This window comes from Ambystoma mexicanum, chromosome 1p (assembly GCF_040938575.1).
Source record: "Ambystoma mexicanum isolate Mex_15411 chromosome 1p, UKY_AmexF1_1, whole genome shotgun sequence".
Classification (NCBI taxonomy): domain Eukaryota; kingdom Metazoa; phylum Chordata; class Amphibia; order Caudata; family Ambystomatidae; genus Ambystoma; species Ambystoma mexicanum.
The window spans coordinates 642,863,992-642,878,192 of record NC_090921.1 but is presented as its reverse complement, the minus strand read 5'-3'; the positions used below and the strand labels follow the sequence as shown (position 1 = coordinate 642,878,192).

General features: G+C 48.6%; 1 protein-coding gene across 3 annotated transcripts in view; it reads left to right on the top strand.

The window, feature by feature from the left end:
- TIMM44 (translocase of inner mitochondrial membrane 44) overlaps positions 1–14,201 on the top strand; it is a 676,068-nt gene that overhangs the window by 444,741 nt on the left and 217,126 nt on the right. For all 3 annotated transcript variants that reach the window (XM_069649680.1, XM_069649678.1, XM_069649679.1), the window contains one exon: positions 6,407–6,457. In XM_069649680.1, the coding sequence (XP_069505781.1) occupies positions 6,407–6,457 (51 nt within the window). The remainder of the gene's footprint in view (positions 1–6,406; positions 6,458–14,201) is intronic.

Sequence of the window (14,201 nt, the reverse complement as noted above, 5' to 3'; positions counted from 1 at the left end):
ACCGATGCCATCAACCTTTAATTGGAGCAGTTACGCACCGAACCCTCCGTCCCCGGCAGGCAGGACAATGGTTCTGCTATGGGGAATGTACATCCCGGTGACAGGGACGCCCCCGCCACACATAACAGTAAGCACACAACCACCAGTACCGTCTCGATGGATTCGTCGGCCGGTCTACGGCGCTAACGTGTACGTCAAGCTCCTTGACGGCACCTGCTGATCCACGCGTTTGGCAGTCTTCCCTGCATCCGCATAAGTGACATTCGTCTAGTCATTCCGCAGGCAAGGGCGTCAACACCAAAAGTTAGAAGACTGTCGAGACGCCTCCTAAGAGCACGCCGACGCATAAGGATCCGGCTATGTCAGAAATTACGGCGAAGCAGATTGAATACCCGAAACCCCTCCCGCAGACGCCAAACATCCGTGAGTCTCGCAAACATTGTTTCGGCGGCCAATAAGACTAAGGATAGGTTGAAAGACATGTCTGGATCAACAGGAAGACTATTCTGCGAGCCCCCAGTCCATATCTAAAACTCTCTCAGATAAATCTCGACGTTCTAGGCAGGTAGATCCCCAGGAGGAGCCCACCCCCGCCCCCACCCCCGCCCTCTGGCTCCTCATTATGGACCAGGGATAGGTCTGAGGGGTGTATGGATAGGCTTGCAAAGTTTGTAGACTTCTCAGAAAAGTTAACCACTCCCAAGAATTAGGAGGAGCTTAACCCTTCAGGCTCTAAATTTCAGAGGACCTCCTGCCCTCTTCATGGGGAGGTCTTTGACCTGACAGATCAGGATGAGGTTCTTCAAGAACCTTTGTACAAGAGGATGATCCATTTGAGGATCACAATGACCAGGCCCCTGATTGGGGAGACGAACCACAGGTGGATAACCCACCTTGGTTGTCACCTACCAATACCCCAGATCCTGACACGATATGCATGGATCCTCCCGCCTCCCCACCTCTGCGCCATGCATCTCCCATAGATGACCAGATGGCATTTAATGCCATTCTGCAAAAGGCAGAACATTTTCAAATAGCCACGCAGGAAGCGGTGCAGGACTCTGGCTTTGTGGAGGATATTTTAAAGAAGCCACCTGCCAGTCAGGCTATCCCTTTATTAAACTCCCATTAAAAGGCACATCGCCCCTTTACTGACACCTTCTTTACCGACACCTTCACAGACGAGGGCTGTCAACCCTCGGGTGGAGAAACTTTTTTGTCCGTCCCCTACAGACCCTCTATATTCGGGGACGCCACCCCGGATTCTCTCATGGTCACTACGACAAGAAAGAGTGTGGAGGTACCCTTGTCCACGGGTGAGGCACCACCGGACAAAGACTGCAAAAAACTGTATGCCCTAGGAAAACGAGTCACTGCTACTGCGGCGGCGTATTCCACCAGGATTGCCAACAATACCACGCTGTTGGCCAGTTATTGTGATGTGCAGTGGAACCTGCTACAAGAGGGCCTGCAGGAAGTCCCTGAACCAGTCCGTTCACGTTTGCTCACAGTTGTGTCAGAAGGTAGCCAAGTAAATCCTAATATCCATAAAAACATCCTAGACGCTGCGAAGACGACAGGGAGGACTCTGGCCCAGGGTACCCTTTTGAAACGACACACCTGGCTAAATAACTCAGGGTTCAAACCCGAGACACAGGCATCTCTCATCAACAAACCGGTGGAGGAGTCCAACCTCTTTGGCAAAGCTGTAGATGAGGTGTTGCAAACCGCGAAAAAAGAGCATGAGACTTTGAAATTGTTAAATCAAATAACTCAAAGGCCCTTTCATCAGCGAGGTGGGAGTTCTCGCTGCTTCTTTCGCAGACAGTCCCACTCACGTTCCCCACATAACCAATATGGAACGGGTAACACTTGTTCCTCAGGTCAAGGGTCTGCTGCCTCCAATCAGTATCCACCTAGAGGACAGCGCCGTGCAAAAGGAAGGGGTCGCTATGCCATCCCTACAGGCTCCCCAGCCTCCAGTCAGAAATGACTTTCAGATCCAGGGCCCCTCCCATGCCTCCCCGGTCGGGGGGGGACAAATAACCTCATTCTTACACGCATCGGAGGGGATTACCACAGACCAGTGGGTGCTCAAGACCGTCACCCACAGTTATTGCGTTGAGTTCAGCCGGCCACCGCGATTCAGGCCACCAAAGTCCAGGCGTCTAACACCGGAACACCTGAAGAGCCTTCTGCAAGAGGTCAATATCCTGCAGGAAAAGAGCGCAATCGAAGTTGTCCCCGTTCTACGGGTAAACAAGGATATTTATTCAGTGTACCTCCTTGTACCCAAAAAGGATCTCACCATTCGCCCTGTGCTAGACTTGTGCCCAGCAAACAAATTTGTCAAACCTCAAAGGTTTCGTATGGTAACGCTGTAAGAAGTAATCCCTCTACTAACGCAGGGGGATTACATGGCAACATTGGACATGAAAGATGCATACGTTCATATTTCAATGTTGCCGGCACACAGGAAATACCTAAGGTTCATGATAGAGGACAAACACTATCAGTTCAAGGTCCTTCCCTTTGGCATTGCCTCATCCCCAAGAGTATTTACAAAGGTGCTGGCAGTTGCAGCAGCTCACCTGTGCAGGCAATCCATTCCAATTTATCCTTGCCTCGACGACTGGCTCATAACAGGGGACATGCTTGTCAAACACCCAAAGGACAATAGATCTCTTATTCAGTCTCGGATTCTCCTTAAAGGGATAGTCCAGTAAAAAAAAAATGTATTTTAAAAATAGATAGGCAACATTAAAAAAATAATACTAGCACTTTTTTTTTAAAACTTCCTATGTAAGATTTTGAGCTATTCAAGCTCAAAATTCGCAAAAGCAAGCACATGGGCGCATCCATTTTGTGAAATGGATGCCTGCCTGTGCTGGCTTTTGCTTTTGCGGCACTAATGAAGGAAAAGCCAGCCAGCTGTAGTAAACAAAAGCTACCGCTGGGTGGCTTTTCCTTCATTGGTGCTGTACGCGGAGGACGGGGACCGGAGACCAGAGCAGGAAAGCTGCAGCTGAATCTCGGTAAGTGCTATTTATTTAAAAAAAAAAAAAAAAATAAGCACTAGCTGCGTTTTTTTTTTCTACGTTTTCCGGGCTGGAGGAGCCCGGAAAACTTAGAAATAAAACCTCAGCTTTAAAAACATTGTATTTGTCTGCGGTCGCTTTTGAAGCGACCGCAAACATAAATACAATGTTGTGTTTGAAAATGCTGCGGTTTTTCTTTCCACGTTTCTCAGGCTCCTCCGGCTCGGAGGAGTTGTGTTTCTGCCTGCTGTGGCTATCACTTTGGGTCTCCGGTGCTCCCCCGTGGGGAGCCCGAGAGCCCCAAATGGGAAATCAGCTGTAGGCAGAAACACCGCGGATTGTAAACACAACCGTGTTGTGTTTCTGCCTGCCTTGGCTTTCACTTTGGGTCTCCGGTGCTCCCCTGGGGGGAGGGTCTCCGGTCCCCGTCCTCCGTGTACAGCACCAATGAAGGAAAAGCCACCCAGCGGTAGCTTTTGTTTACTGCAGCTGGCTGGCTTTTCCTTCATTAGTGCCGCAAAAGCCAGCACAGGCGGGCATCCATTTCACAAAATGGTTGCGCCCATGTGCTTGCTTTTGCGAATTTTGAGCTTGAATAGCTCAAAATTTTACATAGGAAGTTTAAAAAAAAAAGTGCTAGTATTATTTTTTTAATGTTGCCTATCTATTTTTAAAATCATTTTTTTAACTGGACTATCCCTTTAAACGAGAAGAAATCCATCCTCGACCCCAGCCAAGTCGAGCAGTTTCTGTGTGCTCTAATTCGGACAGAAGACGGCCTTGTCTTCCCCTCCAACAAGAGGGTTCAAAACATGCTGTTTCAGATCCCTCAGTATGTAGTCAGTCGAGAGGTGACGGTATGCAAGGCCATGCGACTGTTAGGAATGATGGCAGCCTGCATTTACTTGGTTCCTCATGCATGTTTGCGCATGCGCCCCATGCAAGAGTGGCTCAACAGCCAGTGGTGTCAGGCCAGCGGACAATGGGACGATCTAGTGGTTGTCTCGGCAGCCCTCATTCTCTCTATGCAGTGGTGTCGAGGGAAAACCTCCTGAAGGGGAAAACCTTCACCACCCCCACAGTAGAAGCCCCTCTCACGACGGACACATCTCTCACAGGGTGGGGGGCTCACCTCCTTGAGCAGACTGCGCACAGCGTTTGGTCCCCAGTAGTGGCATCCAACCACATAAACCTGTTATTGCTGTTACCGGTGTTAAAAGCACTGAAGGCCTTTCAGACACAATTGCAGAGAAAGAAAGTACTGATCCTCACAGACAGCAACCCGGCCATGTACTACCTGAACAAGCAAGGGGAACTCACTCTCCAGGGCTATCCAAACTGTCCCAGAACATTTGGAAATGGGCTCTCAAACACAGGATGTTCCTATTGTCTCAACACGTGCCAGGGGAACTCAATATTCTGGCAGACTTGCTCAGCAGAGACTTCACACTGCCCTTCGAGAACGAATGGCGACTACACGAAGACCTCATCTCCAATGGGGAACGGTCTCTGGATAACATGGTCAGGGAAATTTGGTTACGCTTTCCCCCCTCCCCCCCTCCCGGACTCCCCTACTCAACGTATTGGTGGCCCTGATGTGGGACCCACCAACCCTTGTTCTCCCATCTGATGGAGATGTCTCTCTGCTCTGATGAAACTACCTTGCCCATACAACATGCTATGTCAAGACAAGGGGGAAACACTTCATCCATGCCCGCAGACTCTCAACTTGGAGGCCTGGATCCTGAGGTCCTAGAGTTCGGGCATCTCCAACTTCCTCAGAGATGCATGGATATAAATGGAGAAGCAATAAAGCTTAACGCCAGACATTGCTACTCCAATAAATGGAAACGCTTCGTCATCTGGTGCAATTCCAAGAGCATCAATCTCATTGACTGCTCTCCTACTCATATTGTATTATACCTGACTCACCTACTAGACTCGGGTCTAGTTTTTAATTCCCTGAAAGTTCACTTAGCTGCACTCTCAGCCTATATCACGTTGCAGCGGAAAGTGTTGTGGTGGAAGATCCCAGTAATTAAAGCTTTCATGGAAGGGGTTAAAAGGATTCATCCCCCTATTTCTAACCCGGCTCCCGGATGGGACCTAAATGTGGTATTAACCAGACTGATGGGGGGGGGGTTTCCCTTTTGAACCTATGCACAAGGCAAGCCCGAATGCACTTGCTTACAAGACCGCCTTCCTAGTGGCAGTCACTTCAATAAGAAGAGTCCGTGAACTACAGGCCCTTTCAATTCTAGACCCTTTTGTCACAATTCAGAGATAAGGTGGTTCTGCGCACTCACCCTCGGTTTGCACCCACAATTATTTCTCAGTTCCATGTGAACCAGTCAATAGAACTACCCACATTCTTCCAGAATCCCACTAACGTGGCGGAGAGAAGCCTACACACAAACTAGATGTGCGCAGGGCTATCAAGTACCATCTGGAAAGAACTAAACCACTAAGGAAAACAAACCACTTTTTCGTTTCAGTGGCGGCTGGTAGAGAAGGAGATCCTGTCTCTAAATCAGCCATCTCAAGGTAGATTGTCAATTGCATCACACCCTGCTACACTCTCACCAAGAGAGATCTGCCCTTCAAGCCTCGAGCACACTCGACTTGAGGCACTGGGGCTTCCATAGCCTTCATTGCAAATGTTCCTCTCGAGTCCATTTGCAAAGGGGCAACCTGGAGGTCTGTGCACACCTTTACAAAACACTATGGTCTAGACACTTACTCTAGGTCTGATTCTCGGGTGGGACAAGCGGTACTACAACATCTTTTCACTACTGTTCCTTCTCACATCCCACCACCAACTCTGGGTACTGCTCGCTAGTCTATGCACAACATGTGATTCTAAGCAGATTCACAAGCATCAGAAGATATGCATTACTTACCGTAATGGCATTTCTGATGATTGTATCTGCTTAGATTCACATGCGCCCTCCCATCCTCCCGCTCGGATGGAAGGAACATAGACATCTTACTACTTCTTCTCTCTTTCTGTACTCGCTCACGATAGTCATAAGGCTCCCTCACGGCAGAAAAAATACAATAGGAGGGACCTCAACACGTGTTGGATTTTGGCTACACTACATGTCCCGTTAGGGATAGTGTTACAGGCACGCCCATGTGGACGTCCCCTTTCGGTACTCGAAAGATAAGATGCAATAGTCTGTGGTTACAACTAGATGTCAGACTATATGCACAGCATGTGAATCTAAGCAGATACAATCATCAGAATTGCTATTGAGGTAAGTAATGCATGTCATTTACTTTTTCTTTTTTATAGGCAAAGAAATACATATTTTTAAAACAAAGACTGCAAAATATCCTTATTTTTGTGAGTTTTTCTCTGGTTGCAGGCAATGATCCAAGGCGAGACGGAGATTCTCAAAGACTGGTGCTATGAAGCAGTGAGTATTGACAATCGTTTTGGTGCAGAGTTTATGCATACTGTGATTTCAGGGTACACAGTCAAATCGCTAAAGTTACTTGCTGCATATAGCTGTTGGCTATTCCTGGGCTGACACTGCGCTCTCCCGGTTGTTTCCATTATGATTGTATTCAAGTGTTTAAAACCATGTTTGCAGTTTCATGAAGAGGCTAGTGCTTTTTCAAATTTAACTCTGCTCAGCTATTTGGCCATCAACGGTTCTTTGGAGGTGAGTCTCAACTGCCTTTCCCATTGCCTCAGACTAGGGGTTTACCTGCTTTCTTGCACCTTCTCCTGGGGCTCCTGGTTCGCAACCAACCTCTTGATCTCTTCGTTTGGATCCCCTCTGGTCCTGTTTTGGGTTGTTTGCCGCAGAATCTGCACCTGTGGGGTAAAACAGATTTTCCGAAATGTTCTGCATACAAGCAGGCGGGGCAGGAAGCGAGGAAGGTTCCCAAAACTCCCTGTGCTTAGTCTCCTTGATTACAGGAATGCACCCAAAGGTGATTGGCTGGAGGGCTGTCCTCGGAGGACAGCCACCCTGCTGTGTGATTGACAGCTAGGCTGCGAATGAATGGGAGAAACCTGCATAAAAGGCGAGATTTTTTGCTTGGAAGGCAGAGTCAACCACTAGACGAAGTAATCTGAAGAAGAACTTGGAAGAGGCGCCTGCTGCAACTCCTGGACCGTTGGTTTGCCCGGTGATGCCCTGCTGAAGCTCCGAATTTGCCTCGACTAGAGAAGACCTGCAAAGGACGACTTCTCCTCTTGGGTTGGTGGGATCAATCGACCCCAAAACGAGCTCATCTGGAAATCCTCTGGGAGCTGGCTGTACTTCCACTGCTGCTGCAGGAACCGAGTGCCAGGGAGAGGAACACCAGAATCGAGTGAGTGTCTTTAAGTCGGACCCGAGCTCCAGGAAGATCCTCCAGACTCCCACGAAGCAGGACTGACCAAGCCTGAGCCACGTCAACAGAGTGCTGGACCCCAGATGCGAGGAAAGTCCATAGTGGTATCCGAAAACCGCGGTGGTGCTGTTTGCGAGAGCTGCGAAAAGCTGAAACCGTGAAGTCCTGCTGATCTGAAGTTTGCCCATTGCTGACGCCGACTTTCCATTCGTAGTGCAGGAGTCTCCAGGCGTCCACCCTCTTGTCCCCACGACTGAGGCCCAGGAACACCAGGATCTGCAGACCTTAACACAGGAACAAAAGCCAGCTGGAAGCAGTTTTTCTTCTAACCAAAGGTACTGTAAAACTAAGGGGGACTTACCTCTTGTCTTGTAGCCTTGCTAGCTCTCAGTTGAGACTTGCCTTGGTTGCATTTGCAGAGTTGCTTGCAGCTTTGCCCAAACACAAGCCTCCCAGCTTGTGGCCCTACAGTGATTTCATTTTTATACAAAACTTCTAAAAGATTGTGCAAGATTTTTTACCTACCTGCTTAACCAATATTGGCTGGCCTGGCTCCACGAAAGGCTTTTACCTCTGACTTTATGCTTGGCCTTTCCTGCAGGAAAGGGTTAATTTACTTTGCATTGGAGGGTTCAAAAAGTATTTACCTGCTTAAGAATATTTGTTAACCATTGTTTTGTTTCCTCAACTTCACTGACTGTTAAGGTTTCTTGATTAAACAATTATTCATTTGAGTGTAAGTGTTTATTTGCATACTTGTTACTGTGAATACCTGGCTAACAACCTTACTGCTCACATTGACCCCTCTTGAGATGAGACTGGCTGCTCAGTCACTCTACCAACTTGTTTGGTACATGCTTATACCAAAGGTTGGGTTAACTATTGGCAAGAGGTCAAGGCTGGGGCAGTCTCCCACAGGGTACGAAATACAATCTTGCCTAACATTGATTATAACACAATAATAAAAAATTAAATAAAAAATATCAAGCCTAATACCCAGCCAGCAAAAACAGTTCCTAGGAGTAGTTATTCTCAGAGATGACACTTTGGTGTTTCCCTCCAACAAGAGGGTCCAAAACCTACTAAAGCAAATCCTTTGTTATGCAGTCAGTTGTCAGATAACAGTCAGGATAGAAATAAGACTTCTCTGCATGATGGCATGCTTTTACATCGTGCCACATGCAAGGCTACACATGCATTCAGTGGTTAGCGAAACACTGGTTTCAGGTGAAAGGCAAATCGGACAAGCTAGTGGAGATTTTTCAAACAGTGGTGTTAACACTTCAGTGGTGGACAAAGTAGAACGTGTTACGGGGAAACCCCTTTGTAAATCCGCCAACACACAATGCTGTCACAACAGACGCATCAATCTCTAGATGGGGAAGGCCATTGTCTCCACCATGCTGCTTGGGGCATGTGCACACAAATACTTGCCAAAAAGCACATCAATGTTCTGGAATTGCTAGCACTTTACAAGACACTACAAGTGTTCAATCATAACTTGATAGGAGAAAATGTACTGATTATAACAGACTGCACAACCACCATGTTTTACATCAACAAACCGGACTGGTCTCACTCCCCAAACATGTCCACACTAGGACAGAAGATTTGGAAATGGAGCCTCCAAAGAGGAATGTATCTCTAATCTCATGTTCCAGGGAAACACAACTGGCTAGCCGACACACTAAGCAGAAACACAAATCAACCCCCTGAACACAAGTGGGAGTTACATTCGGACATACTAAACAAATTTTTTATACGCTCGGGGCAACCAAACTTAGACCTGTTTGCCACAAAGGAAAACGCAGAATGCCTAAGTTACTCCATCAGGTTCCCATATAAAGGATCCAAGAGGAATGCACTGTGGATCAGTTGGTCAGGGATATTTGTGTAAGTCTTTCTCCAACACCACTCTTGAACATACTAATCCACATAATGCACCAGGAACAATGATCCTAATGGCTCTAATGTGGTCATGTCAAACTGGGTATTCCCACCTGCTCAAAATGTTCATTTACCCACCAATAAAGCTAGCATGCCCTGACAACATGTTGACAAAAAATCGGGGGTTATTCCTACATCCTCAACATCATACAACCAGGTTAGCGGCGTGGCTCCTGAAGTCATAGAGTTTAGACACCTTACTTTACCTGGCAGATGCATGGAAATATTAAAAGAAGACCGTAAACCAAACGCTAACCACTGCTACTCTAACAAATGTAACCGATTTGTGGTATGGTGTAGAAAGTCAAATATCAATCCAATTGACTGCTCCCCCTGGTATATAGTGCACTATCTACTACATTTGTTAGACTCGGGTCTGGTTTTAATTAAAAGTCCATTTAGCCGCACTGTCTGCATTTACAATATCTCAAAACAAGGTTTCTTGGTGGGATGGTCCAGTCGTGAAATCATTCATTGAGAGAGTTAAAAGGCTTTATCCTCCTGTTGCAAACCAACCACCTGGTTGGGATTTAAATATTGTTTTAAGTAAATTCATGAGCCCTCCTTTTGAACTTATGCATAAAGCAAGCCTCAAAGACCTCCCTTACAAAGCTGCTTTCCTTATAGCCATCATTTCCCTTAGAAGGGTAAGGGAGCTACATGCGCCGTCTGCAACGGAAGCCTTTGGCACAATACATAAAAACAAGGTGGTCTTAAGAACGCAGCTGCGTTTCTCACCAAAGTACATTTCTAAGTTCCATGTTGGCCAATCCATTGAACTGCCAGCTTTCTTTAAAGACCTACAGTACTCTGGCGAAAGAGCACTACATGCACTAGATGTACAAAACAAAACCGCTCAGAAAGACAGACCAATTCATTGTGCCCCTAGCGGCCGTGAAAGAAGGAAATCCTGTCTCAAAGGCTAATGTTGCTAGATGGATATTAAGATACATACAGCAGTGTTAAGACATTGTTAAGGATACGTCCATTCATACCTACAGTACACTTCACACGTAGTACAGGGGGTACATTAGCCTTCATCGCAAATGTGCCTTTAGAGGCTATGTTCAGGACAGCCACATGGAGTTGAGTGCACACTTTTACACATTACTGTGCTGACAAACGAACAAGAAATAACTCACAGGTGGGACAGGCAGTATTGAAACATTTATTTGCCTCTGTTCTTTCTATCAACCCACCGCCTTCACCCGGTACTGCTTGCTGGTCTATGCAAAGCATGTGATTCTAAGCAGATCCATAAGCCTCAGAAGACAAACGTTACATACCTGTAATTATCTTTCTGATGCTTGTATCTGCTTAGATTCATATGCGCCCACCCATCCTCACTGTCAAAAACTGATGCTGTTGGATCCTGCAGGAGTGAAGCTGGCCCTTCAGACCCCCTAAGCCTGCCAGCCCAACAATCCTATAACTATAAAACTATTGGTCAGGCAACCCCAAGGGGAATGGAGAAAATAACAAACTTCTACTGCTTGTATTTCAGTCTGTCTTCACTGGAATGGTTGTTCAGTAGTGCTCCTAAAAGAAAAGTACAATTTTAAATAAATAATTCTCAATCTCACCTCCTGACTAAAATCTCTCAAGTAACTGCTTCTCTTGTTACCTGTTGCCTAAGCTTGATTGCCTTTAGGCTGCTGCTGCTGAATGAATTCTACTGCTGACTTTTGATTACTGTTTAAAAATGATGTTCTCAGCTTGTACTATTTTATGCTGAAATTCTCTTTAAACAAACTTTCTCTTCAATTTGTTTCTTTCTCTCTCTTATCTTCAAGAAGTCAGCCCAAAATAATTACTGTTACTATTGCTTTTCAATAAAACTCCTGTGTAATCTTTTTAATATTTTTTCTTATCTTAAGATTACCTCTTGCTATTCCTGAAGTCTCTTTATCATATTTCAGCTTTTATTTTCAAATTCAAAAACGCTGCGTTTCCAACAAAAATAATTTCGAGGGGATTGGGTCCTCCGACGTATTCTATATCTATGACAGGTAATGTCCACAGCTGTGCTGCTTCGGAAAATCTTCGGCGTCTGCGTCCTGCATCGATGACGTCGATGCGGCGTCCCCGAGGACCTCCTCCGACGGCTGACGTCACACGATGTGATAAGTAGGACGCACAACGCCCGTAGCCTCAGCTCCATTTTTTTCCACGAACGTGTTCGCTTCGTGAATCTCGGTACGCCTCGACTCTTAGGAGTTTGCTGTTTTCTTCTCGGTTTGTTGAACCTGTTCAGTTTTTTGTGAAGACCTGTTCGTGGCGATGTCTACTTCGTCTTCAACCCTGCGTCCGGGCTTCAAGAAGTGCGGGGACTGTGGGTCCAAGATGTAGGTCACGGACTCGCACGGCGCCTGCCTCTGGTGCCTAGGGGAGGCCCACGATACGGACGACTGTGTCGACTGCCAGTCGCTCACGGCCAAGACCTTGCGGGAACGCAAGAAGAAGCTGTCTGTAGGTCGTGTGTCTAAGACCCGGAAGTCGAGGTCTACGGGGCTTTCGACGGATGACTCGAGAGGCGACTCTCCGCGTCGTCGGAAGTCCAGTGGGTCTCCTTCCAGGAGTCCGTCTCGCCACTCCTCCGCCTCTTCGAGGCATTCCCGGAAGCATCGGTCGCCTTCCCCGTCCTCTTCTGAGGACTCCGCCCGTCGGCGGGTCGCTTATCCCATCATGCAAGCAACACCGCAGGAATGGGCTTCCTTCGGGAAGCGGATGCTAGCGATTCTTGAATCGCAGGGCACCGGTCCGTCCACCCCTCTGAGTGGGGTCGGTCGGCACCGGTCAAGAGACACCGCTCGTACGCCTTCGGACTCAGGGGGGTCGGCACAGCTCGCGGGAGAAGTCCCGCTCGGACAAGGGTAGCCGTTCTCGCCATGCCCGTTCCAGGTCGTGGTCCTTGACGCGCTCGAGACCACGTGATCCTGTGCCGTCTTTGAAGAAGACGTCGACACCTGTGGCGCCGAGGTCGTCGACATTATCTCTCGAGGCTCTGCCTCCGAGGGGGTCGTCGGCGCCTAGGTCGTCGAGAGACACGCTCAGAGCTCTGGCTTCGAGGCCTGTGTCGACGCCTTTCGAGGCGGTGGTGTCGGAGGGGCCCTGTGGCACGGGGTTAGCCCCTAGAAAGGCTCTGGCTAAGGTCAGGCACAGCTTTGGTCCCCAGATGTCTTTCTCTCACCGCCTGGAGTACATTTCAGAGGGTGATGAAGGCTCTGATGAAGGCTTGGTTCCGGTTACGGTACCAGATGAACTTATCTCGAGCCATAGCAAGTTTGATGACCTGAGGCAGTCACTGCATGATGCCAGTGGACTGGACACCTCTCCGGAGGTGGAGTTTTGTAGGCCAGAGCCTGGCACTCATGCCGATTCTTCATATCAGTGCCTTATGTTTCAGGTCACCGAGTACTTGGGTTGGTCGGCTCCCCCAGGGGAGTTCATTCAGGATGATCTCATGGACATCCTTGATCTTGCTCCCCCCACTGACCTGGTATTGCTGTTTCATATGGCTCTGCACAGAAGGGTGGCGGCGGCGGCTTGGACTGCTCGGAGAGTCTCCCGGCAGTGGGCAAGTCTTTGTCGCGAAAATACCGTCCAGCCAGTAGCAACCCCTGCTACTTGTCCAGGCACCCCACTCCGGAGAGTTTGGTGGTGCAGGTGGCTACGGCCCTGGCAAAGCAGGCGTCGTATCCTATCATCCCTCCGGATAGGGACGACAAACGTTTTGACGGCTGGGCCAAGAAAGTGTTTTCTTCAGGGGGTATGGCGCTTCAGGCGGCCAACTCCATATGTGCCTTGTCTTGTTTCACACACACTCTGTTGAACTGTCTTGCATTAGCGGCTGAACATATTCCCGAAGGGGATGAACGGGATGGTTTCCTTGCTATGGTTCAGGATGGCAAGGATGCCATGTGTGAGGCCGTTCAGTCGGGTTTGGACATGGCAGATTGTGTCAGCCGATCCATGGCGGCGAGCACCGTAATACGCAGGTTTGCGTGGTTGCGGAAGTCTGGATTCGCTCCTGATGTGCAGTCCCCGCTCCTCAACATGCCCTTTGACGGTGAGCATCTTTTTGGCAGCAAGGCTGACGAGAGCCTTGAGAGGTTGCAGACCTCCAAAGCTGCAGCAAAGTCGCTGGGTTCCTCAGTTCGCCAACCTCCGCCTTTTCGTCCTAGGGGACAGCAATGGAGGGGAGGTTCCTTTCGCTATTACTCGTCCTTCAGTAAAGCGAGAGGAGCTAGCAGTCAAAGAGGCCACCGTAAGAGTGCCAGAGGTGGAAACAAGGGTACTCGAGGTGCCAAGGCCGCTCGGGCAGTTGCCTCTTTGCCCCGCCGCAGACGCTACCACTCAGTCATGAGGCCAGGTCCCATGGTTTGCCGGTTGGGGGAAGGCTGGCGCAGCATCTTGCAGAGTGGCGAGCCATTACTTCAGATGTGTGGGTTCTTGAGTTCATAACCCACGGCTACTGTTTTCCCTTTCGGCAGAGGCCTCACGACAATCCACCGGGGAACCTCTCTTTGAAGAGTCCAGATCCGCTCCTTGCGCAGGAAATTCAAGCCCTGCTGGAGAAAGGCGCCATAGAACTGGTGCCTGTAGCGGAGAGGAACAAGGGATGGTATTCCCCTTATTTTTTGATTTCGAAGAAAGACTGCGGATTGAGACCCATCATGGACTTGCGCGGATTGAACAAACTCGTCAGGAAGGACAAGTTCAAGATGGTTACTCTCAAGTCCTCCAGGCCCTTCAACTTCAGGACTGGTTGGTGTCTCTCGACCTCAAGGATGCTTACTTCCATGTGCCGATCCATCCCAAGCACAAGAAGTACCTGAGGTTCGCGACTCACACTTTCAGTTTCGGGTC